Source organism: Dunckerocampus dactyliophorus, chromosome 21 (genome assembly GCF_027744805.1).
Source record: "Dunckerocampus dactyliophorus isolate RoL2022-P2 chromosome 21, RoL_Ddac_1.1, whole genome shotgun sequence".
Lineage (NCBI taxonomy): Eukaryota > Metazoa > Chordata > Actinopteri > Syngnathiformes > Syngnathidae > Dunckerocampus > Dunckerocampus dactyliophorus.
In genome coordinates this window covers 12,411,454-12,433,192 of record NC_072839.1, presented here as the reverse complement: position 1 = coordinate 12,433,192, position 21,739 = coordinate 12,411,454, and the positions used below count along the sequence as shown (strand labels likewise).

The 21,739-nt window shown below is 42.4% G+C and overlaps 3 protein-coding genes across 7 annotated transcripts in view; 1 reads left to right on the top strand and 2 right to left on the bottom strand.

Moving 5' to 3' along the window:
- Positions 1-134: 134 nt before the first annotated feature.
- LOC129173811 (somatomedin-B and thrombospondin type-1 domain-containing protein) lies at positions 135-11,128 on the top strand. Of its 4 annotated transcripts, XR_008567308.1 has the most exons (10): positions 135-775; positions 894-1,056; positions 2,450-2,573; positions 7,088-7,656; positions 8,304-8,498; positions 8,568-8,646; positions 8,890-9,066; positions 9,142-9,305; positions 10,606-10,646; positions 10,762-11,128. XR_008567308.1 is itself a non-coding variant. In XM_054764968.1 (9 exons), the coding sequence occupies exons 5-9, from the start codon at positions 7,422-7,424 to the stop codon at positions 9,257-9,259; spliced, it is 804 nt and encodes a 267-aa protein (XP_054620943.1). In that variant the 5' UTR covers positions 144-240; positions 740-775; positions 894-1,056; positions 2,450-2,573; positions 7,088-7,421; the 3' UTR covers positions 9,260-10,399. The 4 variants fall into 4 exon arrangements, 3 of the variants coding, with proteins under 3 accessions (XP_054620942.1, XP_054620943.1, XP_054620944.1); XM_054764968.1 differs by lacking the exons at positions 10,606-10,646; positions 10,762-11,128 and having other exon boundaries at positions 144-240; positions 740-775; positions 9,142-10,399; XM_054764967.1 differs by lacking the exons at positions 10,606-10,646; positions 10,762-11,128 and having other exon boundaries at positions 9,142-10,399.
- Positions 9,453-17,614, bottom strand: terf1 (telomeric repeat binding factor (NIMA-interacting) 1). Its single transcript, XM_054764966.1, has 11 exons — positions 14,936-17,614; positions 14,749-14,844; positions 14,558-14,685; positions 12,822-12,908; positions 12,607-12,756; positions 11,907-12,010; positions 11,763-11,833; positions 11,590-11,683; positions 11,077-11,159; positions 10,971-11,014; positions 9,453-10,875 (listed from the first exon to the last, which is right to left on the bottom strand). Exons 1-11 carry the CDS (start codon positions 15,183-15,185, stop codon positions 10,714-10,716), a joined length of 1,269 nt encoding a protein of 422 aa, XP_054620941.1. The 5' UTR covers positions 15,186-17,614; the 3' UTR covers positions 9,453-10,713.
- Positions 17,615-17,759: 145 nt separating this feature from the next.
- Positions 17,760-21,739, bottom strand: part of kcnb2b (potassium voltage-gated channel subfamily B member 2b) — a 154,145-nt gene continuing 150,165 nt past the window's right edge. For both annotated transcript variants that reach the window (XM_054764964.1, XM_054764965.1), the window contains one exon: positions 17,760-20,732. In XM_054764964.1, coding sequence (XP_054620939.1) covers positions 18,861-20,732 — 1,872 coding nt within the window. In that variant the 3' untranslated portion in view covers positions 17,760-18,860. The remainder of the gene's footprint in view (positions 20,733-21,739) is intronic.

Here is a 21,739-nt window from a genome sequence, read left to right as displayed (position 1 = left end):
CTCTTATGAACCAATCGGATTCTAAAATGGACAAATGGGTTGGACAGAATTATTCAATGACCAATGAGACGCATTGTGTGTAGTGGCACGCCTCCAATTCTTAACCGGAAATACATCGCCGTATTCACGTACGCCATGTTTTCGTCACTTTTACTCAATTAATGCAGAAAGTAGTTGAGAATTTGAGCAGTTACATGGATTGTGTTTGACCAATCATGAATAACTTAAGTATTCTTTTTGGTATGTATTCTTCTACCTAACCTCTTTAAGACTGCCTGGTACTACGAACTTTGCACCCACTTTTGACCGCCTCTTAACATATTTGCTATCTTATTGTCTATTAAGCAGCTTAAGGTCTCTCGAAAAGCGCTATGTTAGTCCAAACATTGTAATTAATATTAAATAATGGCATTGTATAGTTAACAATGGCAGACAATGCGGTCTCCTATTTGCACACCTGAAAGCAATAGACTTAGTTTGTCACCTCCGCTGGTGACCACTAGATGGCGGTATTGCTCTTGTATTGACATACACGAGTCCTTCTACAACACTTCTTTACGTCCTAATATTAGGAATAATCACCGGTTTCCTCAAAATATTTTTATTTTATTTTAAAGCACAACTACCTGTGATGTTTCAAAAATATTGCTACGGGTCTAGCTAAGCTAAGCTAGCTAAGGTCGACAAAATAAAGTGTCGCGTAAATGTGATTTTGTCTCCCCCTTCTGGCGACGAGAAGTAATTATCAGGGATATAAGGCGAGCTCAGTTCAAAGGTCAGTAGTTCTTTTACAATTTTAGTGTAATTTTCTCGACATGAAATGATTTATCCTTTAGCCACAATGACTATCTTCATGCAGCTGTTTTTGTGTCACGTGTGTGCGTTTCCTCCAGGCTGAGGCCAAAGGCAACGTGACTCGTCACATGTCATTTTGAAGGATGCTGAGAGCCCCGCGAGCCTGTCAATCAAATCATTTAGTGTGGAGGCCGGCCGATGAACTTGGAAGCGACACGTCAAGGCCTCTCGAGCTGGAAACCTTGCACGCGGGAGATCAAGGTTGGTGTTTTATTACGCTCTTGACACTTGATTGCACAATGCGGCCACGGGGATGGCATTGAAGGGCGGGGGCGTGCGTGTGTCTGTGTTATCAAAGAGTTCTAAATATACAGCAGAAAAGGCCTTAAACTGCTCTGAAGTGTACTTTTCAGTAAAGGAGATGCTTTTAACAGTCTGCATTTGATGACTTCACCTCCATTAAAACCGAAACAGTGCTTCCATTCAGGAAGTGTATCTGGCACCTGCACACGCACGCACACACACACACACACACCTGCAAACTTCTGTTTGCATCCCTGCCTCTCCTTGTAAGTAGTATAAAAATATTAATAATGCTTTGATATACTGTATTACTGAAATGACAAAAGTAACTTTCACAAGTTGATTGTAGTCATAATAAAATAATCATCATGAAGTCACAAAGGCTTCAGTAATTGTTTAGATTTTAAATTGAAAAGGTATATGTGAAATAATATTTATACTATAACTACCACTACCCCTATTATTAATAATAATATTAATAATAATAATAGGGTTAGAAAAGTAAAATGTTGTAAAAGCTGATCAGAAAATAGTCACAAAAGTAAAAAAAAAAAAAAAAATTCTAATGTATAGTACTCCAATAATTGTTTAGGTTTTTTAATTAAAAGGTGTATTAATATATTAATATTAACAAAAATACTATTAATAGTAGTAGTACTACTACTTATTATAATAATAATAATAATAATAATAATAAATCCCGAGTAAAAATAAAAAATCTATAATAAAGAAATACAAATAAATAAATAATAAAATAGTTACAAAAGTAAAAAAATGAAGTCTTCCAATGATCTCCAGTCATTGCTTAAGGTTGAAGTATTTCAATGCGCCCCCCAGCAAAGCTGAAATGTGCATGAACGGTACGAACAGGCACATTTCACCCTGCTGCTTTTTGCATTTCGGTGCTTAATGTTTTGCAAAGAAGCTAATCCATCTTCACCGCACAGAGCTCCATTCTATTGTGTGCCCAGTTTCGATTCCAAAAAGAAAAAAAAGACAAAGCGACAAAAGGGACAAAGATCTGGGCAAGATGGCTCCACAGTGATCAGAAAGCAATGACGGCGCCAACAAGGCGCATGTCAACAGAAACTCCTGCTTCAATAGAAATTGCGTGTACTCAAGCAAGGGGGTGGGGGTCACCCGGGGGTCGATTCTTTTGCCTTTTTCATGCTCAGAGTACAGCTGGTGTTGAATCTGTGGCTTTTTGTGTGTGGTGTGTGCTACAGGTGTTTACTGCTCTCTTTGCTGGGACTTATCACATTACAATGTTTGCTTACACTTTTTTCCATTTTTTTTATGTTTGCTTACACTTTTTTCCTTTTTTAACATTTATTTATTTATTTTTTTACAGCTACCAGCTCCCACCGTAAATTCCTAACTATAAAGTCTTATCAGCACCGATGACAACTGGCCAAGTCAGATGGACACGCCATGGACTAAAGTATTTGGACGTGGCAGGAAATTCCAATCACCTGGTGAGTCCTCTTGCTTTTACTTTTATTTTTATTATGGAACAAATGAATTTACTTTACATTGTATGCTTTAGGACACAGGTGTCACACTCAAGGCCCGGGGGCCGGATTTGGCCCGCCATGTCATTTTATGTGGCCCGTGACACAAAAAATAAAGGACGCTTATTTAAAAAAAATACTTGGATATAGATTGTGATTTTGTTATTAATATTGTCTTTACTTTAAGCTTTATTTTTCATCATTTGACTTTTATAGTATTGTAAAATTATGTTTATATTTGTATTTTATATGCATGCTGTAATTACATTTTAGTTTTTACTTAATATCAATATTTAAGTAAAAATTGTAAAGTATACAAAATATTTCTAAAATAATATAAAAATGTAATATTTAAAGCATATTTTTACAGTAATGTAATAAACATTGACCGTTACATTTACAAGTAAAAACAAAATTAATATTACGAACAAAAACAACTTAAAAATATATATATTTTTTTAAATCAAAAAGACACTTTCTTGCTTTCTTTGTCAATATTGACAGAAAACCTTATTTTTTTTGTCAAATCCAATTTAAAATGACTTTTTTATTAGTTATTAATGACAAATGTATGTAATTATATTTCTAAATAATACCATGTGAAATATCCTGTGAAGTACACCCGCACGGCCCTTAGTGTGATTCATGAGACACGTGCCCTCTCTCCTTGTCCCCCGTCATTACCTGCAGTTTCATCTGATCTCTCAGGGGTCAGACCTCACCCCAACCCCCCCGCGCCATTTGCATACATATAGAGCTGGATGTGTGGGGGCAATTATCCTTGGCTAAAAAAAACCCTGTTGTTGCTCCACTGGAGTCTCTCCAAGAGCAGCAGACTGCCAGTCCTCTCTGCTGTCTTACCGTCCATCAACTTCAAGTGACCGGCGCTGAATGCGCCATCATTAGCGGGAGACACTAAACGTCTCATCATAACACACACCCTTATGAGTGTACAAAGTTCTCCCCCCCCCCCCCCCTCCCCCACCGGCTTTCTAATGGCGTTCTGTCGACAGAAGCCAAGTCAAACGTCCATAAAGAAGGACTCGCGTCACGGTCTGCTGCGTCCCGGCGCTCACCTCCCTGAATGCCTTCACGCAGAGGGGCCTTCAAGTGCACACGCGTCAACACGGAGATGACTACAAACCAGGGGAATGAATGAATGAATGAATGGGCGCTCACAGACAAAAGCGTTGATTCATGCCCGCCAGAGAGGTCCTCATTAGGGAGGACTGGGGAAACTTGGCCGAGTCGGAGCAATTAGCGGGCCTTGTTTAGGTCACATGTTGTTTGGGTGGATGGAAGGACGTTGGCCTCAAACTGTGCAGAAATAGATGATGCTCTTGTGCGATTGCAAGTCCAGGGAGTTTTTCCTTGCCTCTGTCGTCAAAGTGCTTGTTCGTGTGGGATTGGGTTGGTTTGTGTTCACGTCCAAGGTGTGTGCTTCTTGGGAAACTAAACAAACCTTAACTATGTTGAACACAACTTTAGCAACTTGTCAAGTGCCGCAAAGCATGCTGGGCAGCCAGCGAGGCTTCGCTATTTCATGTCGTGCTGGCATGGATTACCATGGACAAGTGCAGAGTTACGCTGTAAGGCTAAAGTGGAGTTGGATGCAGCTCATTAGCATGTAAAGAGCTGGCGTTCCCAGCATCAAGGCTAGCGACACTTGAAAAACACTCTTGTGGGACGTCCTCCACTTAAAATGGTGTGATCATATGGGATCATTGCCACTAACACAAGCGCTTTGGCGACAGAGGCAAGGAAAAACTCCCTGCATTTAAAAGAGCGGGCCCCGCATGTTTGTCAACAAACGTCTGGAAGCCATGGCAACGGGGGTCAGGCGTTGTCCACGGTGACAGCCGCAGTTGACATTCCTCATATAGACGAGATGGAGGCGGGATTCCCTACCGGCCGTCGCCTTGACGACCAGGACGAGAAGCACTTAAATGCAACCAAAGTCTCATTGTGTCTGCGTGGCACGGCAGTGATGGATGGCCACGCTCCACGCTCAGGTGTGCCCGTGACCCCCTCCCCACAGATACATCCGCGTGGACGAGCACACTGAGGGATTTCCAAGTAAGGCGTGCTCTTTGACAAGTGCACGGTGAGGTCACGTGAACAACACACTTTGATGTGCGCTTGACACATACGAACAAAAGTATTGTGGAATTTGCGTCCATCATAGAAACGGTCATCCTCACACACGCCTCAGCGATGCTGCTGCGGAACATCGTGGTGAAGATGAAGGCTATTATTGTCGCTTGAGCGACGATCAAAGGAGACCCCCCTCTGTGCGCACAACTGTTTACTCACGTCTGCTCATTCTATAGCACCCGAGGGTCAATCCCGGCTAACGCACCTCGCTGGAGGCCTCATTTGTGCCCCCAAAAGTTAATAAGAGTTCACAACACAAACATAAACCATCACTTCTTGAATGTGGTGACTGACGCACCAAAGCACACGGAAGCTAAGTACTGCATTCTTACAGTGCCTGTACTGTATGTACGCCAGGGGTGTCCAAACTTTCCAGCGAGGGCCACATACTGAAAAATGAAAGGATGCAAGGACCGCTTTGATATTTACTTGTAGTAAACCAACACATGGAGATATGCTAAGAAGCCATATGTAGCTGCAGAAAAGTAGTGTAGTGGAGTGAAATGCTACTAAAATGACCTGCAATACGAGTTTATGCTTGTAAAACTGCAACTTTTCTTCTTCATTCGTTTGACTTTTTTTCTTAATATTTTGACCTTTTTGTCTTATATAAAATTCCAGCTGTTTTTTTCCCATTTCAACAATAATGTATTTTTTCCTCATTTTACAAGTTTATTCTCATAACATTGCAACTTTTTTCTCATTAGAAATGTTTTTTTTCTCAATACATTAAGTCCCCAACTTACGAACACAATTGGTTCCAGACGACCGTTCTTATGTTGAATGGTTCTTATGTAGGGGAAAAGGTGATATTACCAATGATATAGGTACTACATGTACGTGTATACATATACAGTATATTTGTATGTATGCAAATATGAGTTTCCCCCAAACTAAGTTTCCAAAAATTACAACCATATTCATGGTTTTTGGCTTTAAAAAAAAAAAAAAAATCAACCTTTTTTTTGTTTTAATATTTCAACTTCATGATGCTACTAAAATGACATTTTTCCTCATGCTATTACTTTATTCCTGTGAAATTATGGCTTTTTTCCCTTGCTAGATTACAACTTTTCTTAATATTTTGACTTTTGATAGATTTTTTTTTGCTGCTTTTTTTTTCTTGTTAAATGACTTTTATTAAAATCACAGCCACGGGCCGCACTTTGGACACCCCTGATGTACACTATGTACAGTTTGAATGACGTCATGGACGCACCCCCGTGTGTAAATCCACTCATGGACCCTGGACCCCTGCTGGAATGAATGCTTTCCCACTGCAGACCACTTGTTGCAGTCATTGGATGTTCCATCCAACCTTCATGTAAGAGTAGAGCCATGGTTGAGTTAGCAAGCCCCGCCGTGCGTGGCTAACTCGCTCAGGCCATCACGTTTCTCGTGTGTAGGTGGAGATATTTCATATGATATCAGCAGTCGTAATGATAAGAGGTCTCTTTGGAGACTTCCTGACGAGCCAAAACAATTGAAGGGTCATTTCTTAGAAAAAACAAAGTTAGGCAAAAAAACAAACAAAAAAACCCAACCCTGAAACAAAATGATCCCACGCTACCCCTCTATTTCGAAATGATGTCATCACAAAATGCACATAAACAAAAATCCTCTTGGCATTTTTGCAATTATGGCATCACTAAATTGCATGAGTTTGCATATAAAAAAAAAATAGTTAAAAAAAACATAGTACAATGAACTTATATTAAATTACACAATTTTATTCTATTTATTATTTTTTGTTGTATTTAACGTCCTGCTAAACGCACTCAGTCTCAGTATTTGTACCAATAATACTGACATTAGACACATTTTCACTCTGTTGTATGTCATCGTAATTTAACAATGTTATCAAAACTGAGTCTGCTCTGTTACTCATACCTTCAAACAGTTCTTTTTTACAGATCGGAGTTAGCTAGGTTTTTGGTTTCGACCGTCAGTCTGGCAGTCTTCTTCAGAGTGGTCATGTGATGTTCCTGTGACGTGTCAGGTCAGCTGATTTACGCTTAATATTTTAGGTATGAAAAAAAAACAAACAAAACTAGCCAACTCTGGTCTGTGGAAAAAAAGTTTGGAAATTGAGCCAGCATGCAACCTCCTCTTACACTTGCATGCCCGTTTATCAAGTGAAAGATGGAGTTCGGGCGACATGGGGGTACAAATGTGGGAAAAGGTGGTCAGTAGGGTAACGTCCAGGTGAGGTGCTGAGGAAATAACAATAAGGTACAAAAGGTGATTAAAGTAAAAGTCCTTGCAGGCCTGGCATGGTTCTACTGGAGAACATCCAAGTGCTCACATTCCTTCCTTTCTTCCAGGACTTTGAGTGGACTGCGGTGGCCCAAACTGCCATCGGGGGTCACAGCGATTGTGAAACATGCAGGCGTGATGCAAGGAAGGCAAACGGGCCCACCAAGCAGGGAGGAGGGAAGAAAAACACACTCCTCCCTTTCTGTGCCTGCATTGTCTCCTTCTGAGGCAACACACACACACACACACACACACACACACACACACACATGCCCCAAGAGGTGCGGCAGGAGAAGACCTGGGAGTGTGCGCTAAGGTGCCATGGAGGAATTTGAGGTCTGGAGGGGCTGCAGCACCTTCTCGTGGTCGTGACCAAGCCTTCACAAGGAGACCTCAAGCTTCATGATGGCTTCCTCTGTGGAGTTTGCCTTCTTGTTCCTGCTGCTGCTGCTTTGCAGCCTGGCAAAGAATCACATGATCGCTGGAGGCTGTTTGGGCAAATGCTGCAGCGGCGGCAGAGACATGAGCTGCACCGCCACTGACTGGAGGATGGATCGGGTCTACGGGACGTGTTACTGCGACGAGGGCTGCGCCAGGACCAAAGACTGCTGCTTCGACTACTTCACACTCTGCCCAGGTGAACGCAAACACACGATCACCTGCTGCCTCACATGATAAGCTATCTTGCATTCCTACAGGTGGAAACTGTTTGCTCGGGCTGAGAATAAGCGTTTCAAGTCATGGCAAATATTTGAAGAATGCGATTAAGTCAATCAGTTTAAGAAATTACAGTTGCGGTCCAACAAGTGGGATAATGTCAAATCCGCTTGCGTCATCCATGGAAAGCACTCTTGGCTTTTCAGGACAAGGCAAACACCAAAGCGTATCGGGATGAATGTTTGCTTTTTCTTTGTCTTTTTTGTGTGATGATAATCATACAGCTGAAGATGGACTCTATTGGGACAACAGTAAAGGGTCTGGCTGCTCAAATCATTGGCTACCATATTATGCGTTTTTACATCATCCATCCACCCAGGTCTTCCTGATCTGACTGTGTGGCCAACATGCTAACCACGAGGCCACCGTGCAGCGTTTTTACATAATACCAGAGGTTAACTTCTTTTTACACTTGTATGACTGTTAGGACCAATCATGCTGTTTGCAGCCTCTTAATATTTATATTTTCATAGCACGAGGATTGTTATGATACACTGTCCTCAGCATTGCCATTTTGTGGTGATACTTATCCTTTTCTACCCCCCCCCCCCCCAAAAAAAAACGCAGCTAAGGCCTGCACAGTGAGCCCTTGGAGCTTCTGGAGCGGCTGTGCCGAGGCGTGCCGGCCTTCCTTGCGGCTCAGAATCCGTCACGTGAAGGAGTGGCCCGGCAACAACGGAGAGCCCTGCCCCAGCCTGGAAGAAAGGGCCGGGTGCTTGGACTACAGAGACCACCAGGGCCACGCATGTGGAATCAACTCCGGTAAGCACAAGTTACTGGTGTCTACATGTACTGCACTAATGGACTCATTATTATTATCATCATCATCAGGTCCTGCATTCATCACCAGCATGGAGTTCGGCAAGGGGAGGCCCAAGCATGACAGCTATGGAAGTCCTCTTCATCCTGGGTTGGTTTCCATATTAACTTTCTTAAAGATGGGCTATCCAAACATAAAATCAATTCATTATTATTGACATGATTAGATATTACACTGATTTGCTTTGTCACAAAGCTAAGATGTGGATGTTTGCTGGGAAAAAGTTCCAAGTATGCACTTGTCAGTGCAGCACCACCCAGTGTTGAAACTTAAGTAGTACAACACAAGCCATGATAAGCTATTTGCAGCACGACTCACTTTGTTTTCTGGCAGTTTCTGTGTGGAATTCTCCCTGGAGTCGCGCTCCCTTCACTGTACAGCGGAGAACAGGCCTCACACACACTGGATGCGCTACTTTACAGAAGGCTTTACGGTGTGTGTGGCGTGCCGCCCGCCTGCCATGAGCAACAGCAGCGGCGGTTGCCAAGGAGACGGGCGGGAAACTGACAGGTAGGAAAGATCAGCGTGATGCGCAGTGTGCGCACCAGCGGTCCAAGTAGACACGTGTCACACTTTGCGTTGCAGCGAGGCTGTGCTGCGCTGGCAGGCGGTGGGCAACCCTCGATGCAGCGGCACGTGGAGGAAGATCCGGAGAACGCAACAGTGCAACTGCCCACCCCAGCACAGTTTCATCTTCATCTGATCAACAAGCACGCGTTGCTCTTCTTCTCTACTCTCATTGGGCGCCGGTAAGAACATTCAGAGATGCATCACTTATGAAGCAGTGCAGCTTGTTGCCCATATTAATATAAGATGAGAATTATTATCTTTGTAAAAAGGCACACTTTTGGATCCAGCTTTCACATTTTATTCATTCAATATGTAATATTTCCAATCACATTTCATTCCATTTGTGTGATGTAATTCAAGGAGCAAACACGACGTGCACGCTTAAGTAAACGTCTTTGTTTACAAACGATGCCCTCTAGTGGCGAGTAAGCCTAACTACAGCAATACGATAGCGTAGAATGGATGAGCTAATTTCATATACTGTAAATAATCTCTCCCGTCTTTCCAATACAATCACCTTTTACATTAAAAGGTGCTGAAGGTGTGCCAAATGCGGCTCGCCATTAAAAGGTCTTTCAATTATGTAAAAACATTCTTTTGACACCTGAATGAGAGTCACATGCACCCCGAAGGCGGCCATGCTGGGTGTGGTCATTTTTGCCCTTCCAAAAAATTGTCAGGCCAAATCATCAATTACGTGACATTTTTATCTAATGATGTAAGATTGTTAATGGATCACGTGCTTAAAAAGTTTAACATTTTTCTTTTTTGGAAGGCTGCACTCGGGATGCATGTGCCGTAATTGTTCTCTTGTAGAAGATGAGGAAACATAAGCTGCACTGCTTGTTTCTAGCCAGCAGGGGTGCTGTTAAGGACATGATCAGCTAAGCTAATTGTTCTGATATTCTTAGTGTGTATTTTCTGTCTGTACTATAAACAACATGTTAGGTTCATTAGACGCTCACTTGAAGGTAAAATTCATGATTTACAAAATAAAACTATGCTTAATACAGCAACAAGTATTAGAGGCGTAACGAGGTCTACATGTATTCGGATTCTAATTCTTTTTTCGGTACCGAACTCCCAAGTAATACACATTAAAAGTGAAAGATGGGAAGTGTTTGAGTCATGAATATGCTCAGTAATCAAATACAAGCTGTCAGGAAGTGCAAAGTATATTTATGGGTCTGACATATTGTACAAATACAACCAACAAAGACAGTAAAAAAGCATACTGTACTTAAAAAAAGCTGTTGATACAAATAAAACATTTGCCTTTACATGTTTGTGTGGTTTTTAAGCCTTTTTTTTTTTTAAGAAATGGTCATATAGATATATACATAATACTGTTCAAACTCTTACTGTTTCACTTTCCTTATGACACCCTGTAAATTGCAATATAGAATAGCATATCACATTTTTAATTCAAGAATTGCATGTATTGGCCAAGTAGTTAAATGGTGTCTTTTGTACCTACAGTATCTATCAAAAATGAACTGAACAATGACATCCATACTAAGGTACGTACCAAACCATGAGGATGCCACACCGTTTCTACCCCAAATACGTACTGTGTTGAAAACGTCTTCAGTTGACTTTATTGTCCCTGACGAGAACCCTCCATCGGTCTTTCAGCATGGTGCCGGTGCGGCCCTCAAAGTCGGCATCCAACAAAATGCGAGCCCACTTGCCCATGCCGTGACGCCTGACGCCATCTTTGAGTTTCTTGTCCAACTCAAAGGTCCATTTCTTTACAAACAAAATGCATAAATATCAAATTAGAGCAACATATTGTAAGTACAGGTTATGGGGCGGGGCAGGACGGGGCATCCTTCCAAACTAACCTTGTGTGTCCTTGCTTTACTGATGACTGAAGTGTTGGTGCTGTCTGGAATCAGACAAAGACGCTTTAGACAACAACAAAATAGGACAATAAGACCTCACGCATACCTTTTAAAGTCGCTGGTCTCATGCATGTTTGACTTTCTCCTTCCCACACGCTTGCTTTAGTGGACAGAAGTTTGCGTTTTGTCCTGCCAAACAAATAAAATCAGTTGAAAGTGCATGGTTCAAATGAATCTTTTTTTTTTTTTAAAAACACACTCTGCTTTCCAGTCTTCTGTAAGAAAACACCCTACGTTTACATCAACTACAAAATGGCTTCAGTAAAAGCATCCGCTCTTAACTAAGCGTACCACGGGTGGCGCCATCTAGTGGTACAAAGGATGTTACAACAATGTGAAACAAGTGTACAAAGACTTGCTGAAATGGGATTCAAATACAGCTTCTCACGCCACAGGCGAGTACAAGCCACGTACTTGAAGCATAATCATAAAAAAAAAAAGATGGTAAAATATTTATATCTAATAAAATGTCTTATTAATAACGAATACTTTATTTTTACAATATGACATCTCATGTCTTACAGCATTGACATTCCTGCTTGATAAGTGTCATTCATACCTGACATCGTCCCTCTGTGAGAGTCTCGCGTCCTCCTCAGCGTCCATGTTTTGCTTTTCCTTGATGGTGGTCAACGTGTTTCTTTCCAGTAGCGCTGTTGGCAAAGGGCTTATAAGGTGTGCGCTCATTTAAGTTCAGACGGGAGAAGGAACAACTGGAGTGAGCTATCCTACCATGCGCTGATACATTAGGGAGGCAAATGCGCAGATTCTTGAAGGTGGACTGGTGCTTGTGCTTTGTTCCGCTGCGAGTGCAATACGGAAACAACTCAATAGCATTTCAAGTCACATAATATTCATGGAAAGCTTATTTCCTACTTGGTCTCCTCCCGTTGGGAGTCGTCGACCTTCTCTGGGCGAGATGTGTCCTCTGTTGCCATGGCGTCCTTATCGTCCACACTCCGGACGGTCTTTATGGCTTCCTGATAGATAATATAAATGATCTCTCCTCATACCTTTCCAACACAATTAACTTTTACATCAAAGGTGTTGAAGCCGTGCCAAATGAGGCCAAACCAATGAGGCACGCCATTAAAACAGCCTTCAAGGTCCTTCTCAATTATGTAAAAACATTCTTTTGACACATGCGTGAAAAAAGAGTCGCATGCACCCCGAGGGCGGCCACGCTGGGTGTGGTCGTGTGCCCTTCCAAAAAACTGAGGCCAAATCATCAATTAAGTGATTGTTAATGCATCTATGTTGGACACGAGCAGTGCTTCAGATCGCTGCACCACAGTCCATGAGGCAATTCATTGATTACAAAGATTGCTTCTTGTGGAAATTGAGCGATGGAGTGCGCTGTTTGGTCAACCAACCTAAAAAGTATTTTATTAATGAAATAAAAATATTTGTAAAAAAATGGATGAATGAAATGTTTCGCAGGCCAATGAACAATAGCCGTGGGCTGCAAATGGCCCCCGCGACGCACTTTGGACACCCCTCTAAGAGCTGAATCTTGTCAAATGCTCACCCTCAGTGATGAAACCCTTCAGAAAACAACATGGGTCCACTGCTATACCTTAACAAGGTAGTCTGACGGATTCCTGGCCAGGTAGGTGTCCAAATATGACCGCACCATCTCCAGGAGTCGGTTGAAGCTGAAACCGGCGAGGAGCGGATTGTAGGTGTCCATCTGTGCCACTATGGTGGAAAGCTTGGCTCCCAGTTTCTGTTTGTGGAAGACGACACTTATTGTTCTATTTCAGTGAACAAGACAATAACTGGAATGCTGACCTGTGGGACGCCATCGTGCTCTTCAAACCACTTGAGAGCGAAGGAGGCTGATGTTCTTTGGCCTTTTTCCAAGCACACAACTACAGACTGTGAGAAGGCAACCTTATTAAAGCCACAGTATTTGGATTACGAGTTCGACACAACTTCACTGAATCGTTAATGCCAGCAAATTCATGAATTTAGTAACTTCTTAAAAAGGTTTACAACCATTACATGCAGAATATGATATACCACTACCCCGCTTCTCACCCAAAGTCAGCTGGGATAGGCTCCAGCTTACCCATGAACCCAATGAGGACACGCAGTATAGGAAATGATTGGATGACTTTTTTTTTTTTTTTACTTTTTTGGTGAAACCTTGCACTTTTACTACCTTATAAAGACTCAAGGTGAAGTTACTGAAGTTGTATTTATTGTGTAGTTGTACTTTTTAAAGTTCTTTTAAAAATCTGCACATGTACTTTTACTTAAACCTCATCTGAAAGTGTCCCTGGGAACAGCAGGATGACCGCAGGTTGGCAAATTCAGCAGGAATTGAGATGAAATATATGCACTCTTGGTCAAAATCTTAAGACCAGTTGAAAAATTGCTAGATTTTGCATTTTGCACATTTGGAACTTGTAATTTACACCAAAAAAACTGAAGGTTGTTCATCACCTGATCAAAAGTGTAAGACCACAGGCTATAAAAGCCAAAATCTGCTCTAAATGTTCATTTTCTGTCAGGCATTCACACTGGCATGCCCCCCCGAAGGCTAAAGCGAAGCAGCTTTCTCCTTTTGAACGTGGTCGGATTGTCGAGCTGCATGAGCGAGGCCTCTCTCAGCGTGCCACTGCTGCTGAGGTTGGCCGCAGTGAGACAGACATTCGACTTTTTTTTTAATCCTTAGCATTACGGAACAAAAAAGTCAAGTGGTAGACCCGGGGGAAAAAAAATCGACATTTGGGGATGGATTGCAAGGGAAGTTTATAAAAATGGCCATCACTTCCAGACAGTTGTCGCCATCTTCACCACTTGGAGCAATGTTCCCACTAGCCTCCTGAAACACTCCTCAAGCATGCCCAAACCCATTTTTTAAGTGATTTACAAGAACAGTGGAGCTACTCATTACCGAGTCCTACAGAACATTTTTTCGTTCTGGTTTGGAGAGTTTTTTGTTATTTTTTGAGCGATGGTCTTAAACTTTTGATCCGCTGATAAACTGCCTATTTCAGTTTGTTGTTTTCAATAAATTACTTTTTCACAGTGCTTTTCGTCTCTCTCCCCATTCTTGCTTTTGCATGCTGTAGCTCGACTTAAAACCTCATTAAGATCCAAATGTGCAAAATGCAAATTCTAGCAATTTTTCAACTGGTCTTAAGATTTTGATCAGGTATATATATATATAGTACTTTAATGAAGTGTAATTCATCGTTAAAGAACACCTAGATTGACACTTAGCTTACTTTCTGCAGTACACAGGAGACCCCCTCCTTAAAAAGTAACTAGTGACTTTTCCTCCGAGTACATTTTAAGTATAAGTATATTTTTACTCTTATTAATACTTGGTGTACGGTAATATTTCAGTGAAGTAACTGTACTACAGTACAGAAAAAAAACAATATGGCGGCGATGTGATTATTTACACACGTCATATAGTGCCCGGATGTACCACCTTCTCTAATGCTTTTTTTTAAATATAAATCTTGCCACAGTTTACGGGTATATTCACATTTCCAACCTCCTCTAATGCTTACCTGAATGAGCAAGAGAACAGTGACGTTTCCAAATAAACTTTCATCTTCCACGGCCTCTTTGAGTTGCAACCACACTTTGTACGCAGACATGAGCGGCATCACACTGTCGTCGTCCTCAAAGTGTGTGTCTATATTAGAAGATAAAGCCATGAAGCACAACGAAAAGCGAACAAATGTGACGCTTAGCTTACCCAGCTGCTTTCCGTGCATGACTCTGGCGAGGAAGGCGCATATTGTAGTTTTCTCGTCTGAGGTTCCTCGTTTCAGCGAGGCTTGCCGAGAAACGGCTGAGGAATAAAATGCATAAAACGAGCTAAATGCGACGCCACAGGTGTGGGTAAACTTTGAATCAACTTTATTTGCCGAGCGGCAACTTACAGTCGTAGGTACAAATGGCGTCTTGGAACGCATCATAGCTTCCCTCCTTAAAACGACGACATACACTGACAAAAAGGAAGTCCAGAATCCACTTTGAGGCGACAAGCGTGGCCTGGTTGAAGCATTCATCGTCCTCAGTCATAAATTTACGTTTTTTATCGCCAACCTGCCCTTCCATGCTGGCGGTTTCCGTGTTTGTGTCTGCTCGTTCGAATTGCCGCGAACACCACCAACAGCTGCGTACATCCATTAAGTAAAAACATACAGCGTTCTCTGCAGTCTGGGAGAGTAACTGCACAACTTACACTGTACCACTGGTGCTACTGTACTGTATGTACTACGGCTATTTGTGTATAAAAATATGTATGCTATTTGGATGCAAATAAAATGTGTCACTCCATCACTGTCATTTCATCACTGTTTTGTACAGTACACTAATGTTAGAGAATGGTGCATGGTAAAGTGGAGAATACACAGCAACGTTGAGTTATATATATATACACATTTATTTGTTATTCTGCATATGCTAATAGACGCCATGGGAAAAAGATGCTCTACAGAAACGTTGACATACATTATGTACCGTGACAAAGTGTTGTCCGTGGCCACATGATCATAATGGACATGCATACAAAGATGTGGCTTGAAACGGTGTTGATCTCTTCAGCCAGGACATGTTGGTTAGTGGCAGAATGCACAAAGACAGCTTATGAATGATCAGGAGCATTCTCTCAGAGAAAATAAACACAACCTTTCAAATATGTACACTCATCACCTAGCATGGTGAGGGCTATTCAACTCATCCCGCCCCTGAATGACATCAGAGTGGCCCGTGTGTTCTGTTGGGGGAGACCAACATTTTTGCAGCGGAAAAAACAGCGGAACACTCCTGTCCGCTGACTCCTGTCATAAGTTTTGACCAGTGTTCTTGCAGCACGTTTTTAAAAACAGCAGAGTGCTCCTGTTATAAACAGGACCTTTGATTAGCATTTTTGCAGCAGGTCATTAAAAACAGCAGAAAGCTCCAACCATATTGAGGATCTTTGACTGGCCTTTTTGTAGTCGATCCTCAAAAACTGTAATTTTAAAGGTCTGACAAGAATTTTTGCAGCAGGTCCTCAAAAACAGCAGAATATCCCTATTATTTTGAGGATCATTGACGAGCATTTTTGCAGCAGATCTTCAAAAGCAGAATGGTCCTGTCACATTGAGGATCTTTAACTAGCTTTTTTCTGCAGTAGATTCTCAAAAACAGCAGAATCTTTGACAAAAAAAAAATTCAGCAGGTCCTCAAAAACAGCAGAAGCCTCCTGTCATATTTAGGATCTTTGACTGGCATTTTTGCAGTCGATCCTCAAAAACAGCAGAAGGCTCTTGTCATTTTGAGGATCTTTGACTGGTGTTTTTGAAGTCGAGCCTCAGAAACAGCAGAATGCGCCTGTCATTTCAAGGATCTATGACTAGCATTTTTGCAGCAGGTACTCAAAAACAGCAGAAGGCTGCTGTCATATTTAGGATCTCTGACTGGCACTTTTGCAGTAGGTCCTCAAAAACAGCAGAACGCCCCTGTCATTTAAGGGATCTTTGACTCACATTTTTGCAGTGGGTCATAAAAAACAGCAGAGCGTTCCTGTCATATACAATATCTTTGACTGGTGTGTTTACAGTAGTTACTTAAAAACAGCAGAGCACTGCTGTCAGAGGAGCTGTAAAGAATCGAGGATATGACAGAGCCTTGAAGCAACGTCACATAGAAAATAAAAATACGGTTCGTCTGCCTGGCCCTCAGCGTTGTGAAAATGTGTCCCCAGGAACAAGTTAGTTGAATAGCCCTGACCTCTGACCTATGGTAGTGTCAGTAGTGTAAGTCACGCATCCTGCTCAGGGGTCCAAACGAAGGCTTCATCAGTGGTAACATGAACACTGCATATGACAAAGGGAGATATGTAAACAAAATGAAAGCCAGACAAATCTCAACATTCCCTAATGCCCACGGCCTCTCATCACCCATCCATCCACAGCATCACGTCGGGAGCGGTGGCGCTGCAGGGATGCTGGGAGAGGGGTTCTTCATGCCGTGCGTGTTAGACCAGGGATTCCCAAAGGAAACACTGACTTAAAACTAACTCCATCACTGAGGACTTCGCTACTAAGGAGGAAACTCTTCCCGCTAACAAGACAAGACCAATGTGGATGGGACGCAAACCTCTTTAAAAGTTAATAGTAGGGGGGGGGGCGGGAAAACAAGACATCAGAGAGTAGTTATAGAAAACCTGAGAACTCAATATCTATTACATAAAGACCTGATTTCTGCTATAAAATTAGAGTTTTCTGTACAGCGCTATTATATATGAACAAAGCCAAATGACGTCGCTGCCTTCTCATCGCGCTATGAAAAGGCACGCATCATTTCAACCACCACATGGCAGGAAACTGTGGTCGTGCTCGTTACGTAGGTTTTTTTTGTACAATTTTTTTTTAGAAAAAATAGACTCATTCTTCACATTAAAGTCACAAAACAAAAATTGTGTGTGGCCATTTGGATTAGGTTTAGTTTGTCGGATTTCTAGCAATATAAAAGGCCCAAGTGGTCAATTTGGATCCCCCGCCACCCCCCTCACACAAATTGGATTTATCATATTAAATTGCACTGTTGTGAGAGAGGTGTTGATAATACTGTTTTGCCTCATATTAAAGATATGAAAAATACATTTCTGTCTGTACATTACAAATCCCAAAGACAGACAGAAAATAAAGTGCCACAATTCTTGGCCTGCATAGTTTTGCAGTAAGCGGTATTGCACATTCCACACTTCTCTGTGAGAAAACAGAATAAATAAGAAGAATGAAAAAAAAAAAAAAAAAAAGAAAAGACATGCACCCATGCGTACACGCAGCCATGTGTCGACGGTGAAAAATTCCAGCAATAAATTGGAATCAAAGGCAACATACAGAAGAGATACTCCCAGTCAGTCAGTGGAAGAGAAAACACAAGAAATCATTACCATAATAAAAATCCTTTGGGTTTAAGTTGGACTGAAAATGGCAGAAAAACAATAAATAAATAAATAGATACAACAGAATCGGATGAACACAAGCAAAAATAACAATTGTCATGACCATATAGTGTATTATTATAGCTGAAGCTTATGTGTGCTTGATTTGGTCCATTGATATCTGAAGGAATAGATAATCCTAAAGCATACATAATAACCAGATTATTTATAAATACTCATTTTATATTATGGATCTTAAGCTACTCTTTTGGGGTTTTTTTTGTTTTTTTTTTTTTAAATCAATCTAGAACTACTTTATTGATTTAACAATGGACTACTTTTTCAAGGTATATATGCGGGAGAGTACACTTTTAGCTGTTTGGATGAAGAACAAGAAGGACAAAACTAGCTTAAAAATGTTTTTAGTTGATTACTTGCTCTTTTTGCGATGTGACGCTCAACGGAAACTTTGAAAAACCAAACACACACACAGAAACAGGGGAACACTTTTACACAACAGGTGATATGTTTTTTTTTGTTTGTTTTAAATAGGTCGCTACAATGTCACACCCAGTTTGTGGGTTTGCCCCGCCCCCTTTTCACATTGCTAATAATGGTACCTTCAGTTTATTTATTTACAGCAAACTAAGCACCGTAAAATAGTCTTTTGAAATGCATGCTGTTTTTTTTTTTACACATATAAGTTTCCTTCTTGAAGTCTTATGTACAGGGGGTGGGGGGTAATTGTCTGCACTCCTGTGATGGATTTCGTCCTCTTTTGCCCCGACGCAGTGCAGCGCTTTCTTCAGCAATTCACAACAACACAAGTAAAAGGAACTTGCCATGCCATGCAAAAATATCTTGCAGTGTATCTATATCCATTATCTGCCCCCCAAGGTTGCTGCCCCTCAAAGGGTCTCTCCAAGCAGTCACATGCTGGTTTCACAAGTAGGTGACAGGCTACCGTCGCCTGGTATCAGGTGAATGTCGGACGTAAACATGTGGTTCTCCACTTTGTGTCCGCTTTGGTTGCTGTCCGCCCCCTCGGGGACCCCGACCACACCTTGGCTGCAGTTCTGTGCACCTGTCTTAGGTGACGAGGGCGCACCTGAAGCACCTGCTACTTCCATCAGGTGCTTCTCAGACGATGGGTCTTCGTCACCAGGTGGGGTGTCGACCACCAACCGCTTCGGGGACAACGAGCCCTCGTCCTCCTTCTCTTCTTCTTTGGGTGGGAGCAGCGCCTCGGAGCTTGCAATGAGCGGCGACGTCTCCCCCTCCGGTGACTCCTCCTCCAGGATGCTGGAGCTGATGTCCCCTGGAGACGTGGTGCTGGGCGGCGTGGGAGGGCCCTCCGTAGATGTCCTGGTGACTTTTATTTTAAGAGGGTTGTTCCCTCGGAGAGACTTTTGTATGTTCTCTACGGCACTGTTAAAGCTCTCGCCTTCTTCTATGTGGAGTTCCGAGCCGTCACCCGATTCATAGAAGCCATCTTTGAGGATGTTGTCTTCAGAAATCTGATCTTTAGGGGGCCTCAGATCCAGAGGTGGTGGCACACGGGGGTGTGTGATCTCAGCTTCCAAAGAAGACTGGACCTCTTTCATCTCCACCTCCTCCTTTAACGTGGTTTCTGGGCTGTGAGACCTTTTGGGGGAGCCGGGGGCAGTCATGGTGGTGCTCAGCGTGCTCAAGGAGCTTGCTGTGTTCATATTGGTGAAAGACTGCGACTTGGTCATCTGGTTGTACATCTCCTCCAGCTTTTGCACATTCAGATGCTGCGGAGTTCTGTTGGTCCACTGCGGACTCCCGGTGGTTGTGATGGTGATACGATGGGGTGAACTCTGTGCCACAGACTCTGGGGTTCTTTTATCCAGCGATTTGAGGTTGGTTTCCGAGGTGGCCGATCTGGTGGATCCTCCCCAGCGGTTCGGTGTCAGGTGGTTGTCCAGGGAGGTTTTATCCTCTCCTTTCTCCACCACCACATCCACTAGCTCCATACTGCGGGCAAAGGCATCTTTAAGGTTCATTGACACAATACTTCCATTTCTCTTGGCTCTCTCTAGTGCCTCTCGTCTCTTGATGGCCTTCTCCTGCCTCTTCTGCTCCTTGTAGAACTCTGAGAAGTTGTTGACGATAATGGGAATGGGCAGGGCGATGACCAGCACTCCTGCGATGCAGCAAAGCCCACCGACTATCTTTCCTAGCAAAGTCTGCGGGTAAATGTCCCCGTAGCCCACTGTGGTCATGGTAATGGTGGCCCACCAGAATGAGGCGGGGATACTGGTGAATTTGGTGGCATCTTCGTCCTTCTCAGCAAAGAAGACCAAGCTGGAAAATATCATGATGCCCATAGCGAGGAATAAAATGAGCAAGCCCAGTTCGTTGTAGCTCCGCCTCAAGGTAAACCCTAGAGACTGGAGTCCCGTGGAGTGCCTGGCTAACTTCAGGATCCTCAATATCCTCATGATGCGGAAGATCTGCACCACGCGGCGCACATTTTGGAACTGCAGCACGCTCCTGTTGGACTCTGTTAGAAAGATGGTGACGTAGTAGGGCAGGATGGCCAACAGGTCGATGACATTCAGCGGTCCTTTGAAGAACTTCCATTTGTTGGGAGAGGAGAGGAAGCGGAGCAGGTACTCCATGGTGAACCAGGCGATGCACACCGCCTCCACGTGCGCCAGCTGAGGGTTGTCGTTGGTGTGGCCGAACTCGTCCATCACCTGAAGCTCCGGTAAGGTGTTGAGTGACAGAGCGATGGTGGAAAGGACGATGAACAGGATTGATATGATGGCCAGAATCTGTGCCGAGAGAGAGAAGGGGAAAAGAATATCATCATATCGATCCCAATATAAAAAGTATAAATACTTTTCAACATGGAAAAGTTTTTGGGTATTTAGGCATGAAAAACAAAAGATGTTTTTATATAGGATGTGCATATGCAAGGAGAGGAGTAATCTAAAATGAGAGGCTAAAACTATTAAAGCTGTGTTAATGCATTGGCTGCCTGCAATGTTTGGATGATACACAAGCCTCTAGATAGGTGGCAGCAGTGCTCAAACTAATCAACGCAGTAGCGCAAGCTAGCATGCTAACAATTAGCATGTTAACAGTGTTCATATGCTAAAATTAGCATCTTAGCATTCAAGCCATTTTTATGGGTATAAACTTACACAAAGACTAAACGCTATTATGCTAGATGTTAACATGCTAACAGCTAGCTTGTTAGCATTGCTAGCATGCTAACCATAACATGTTAACTCTTTTGCTATTTTCAAAAGGTATTAACTTAGACTTGTTTTCATTTTAGGTGTTAGCATGCCAACATTAGCATGTTAACATTTTTAAGTACTCTCATAGGTTATAACCTTACAGAGATGGTGTTATCATGCTAGGTTTTGGCATGGTATCAGACAACATGCTAACATTAGCATCTTCCCATTTTCTCAGGTCTTACCTTACATAGACACTTAGCGCTATCATGCTAGGTGTTAGCATGCAAACCGATAGCATGCTAGCTACAGCATCGCAGTTCGGCGTCAGCATGGCCAGCATTCACGCGCAATTTCTTTTGAAATTGCACATTCTAGGTATAACTAATATGAGTAAAATCAAATGGGATAATGAACACAAAACATTTTATAAGCGCAATAACAAAGCGTATTTTCCTGACCATAGTGCTAATTAGTGAGGCATGCAACGTCTATTTTTGATCCTTGCCATAATAAAGGGTTTAAAGTCCAGCTCACTGGATAGTCATTTGCTGCCTTTTCTGTCAATGGTCATGCAGTCATTGGCCTATCGACAT

Bases quoted from the DNA above. Each gene is read 5' to 3' on its own strand.
- terf1 (XM_054764966.1), bottom strand. From the start codon at position 15,185: ATGGATGTACGCAGCTGTTGGTGGTGTTCGCGGCAATTCGAACGAGCA. The intron at 11,015-11,076 runs GTATGCGTGAGG...GTCTGATTCCAG, and splicing joins GAGACCAGCGACTTTAAAAG to ACAGCACCAACACTTCAGTC. The intron at 10,876-10,970 runs GTTAGTTTGGAA...TTGTTTGTAAAG, and splicing joins GTAAAGCAAGGACACACAAG to AAATGGACCTTTGAGTTGGA.
- LOC129173811 (XM_054764967.1), top strand. From the start codon at position 7,422: ATGATGGCTTCCTCTGTGGAGTTTGCCTTCTTGTTCCTGCTGCTGCTG. The intron at 7,657-8,303 runs GTGAACGCAAAC...AAAAAAACGCAG, and splicing joins CTACTTCACACTCTGCCCAG to CTAAGGCCTGCACAGTGAGC. The intron at 8,647-8,889 runs GTTGGTTTCCAT...GTTTTCTGGCAG, and splicing joins GGAAGTCCTCTTCATCCTGG to TTTCTGTGTGGAATTCTCCC.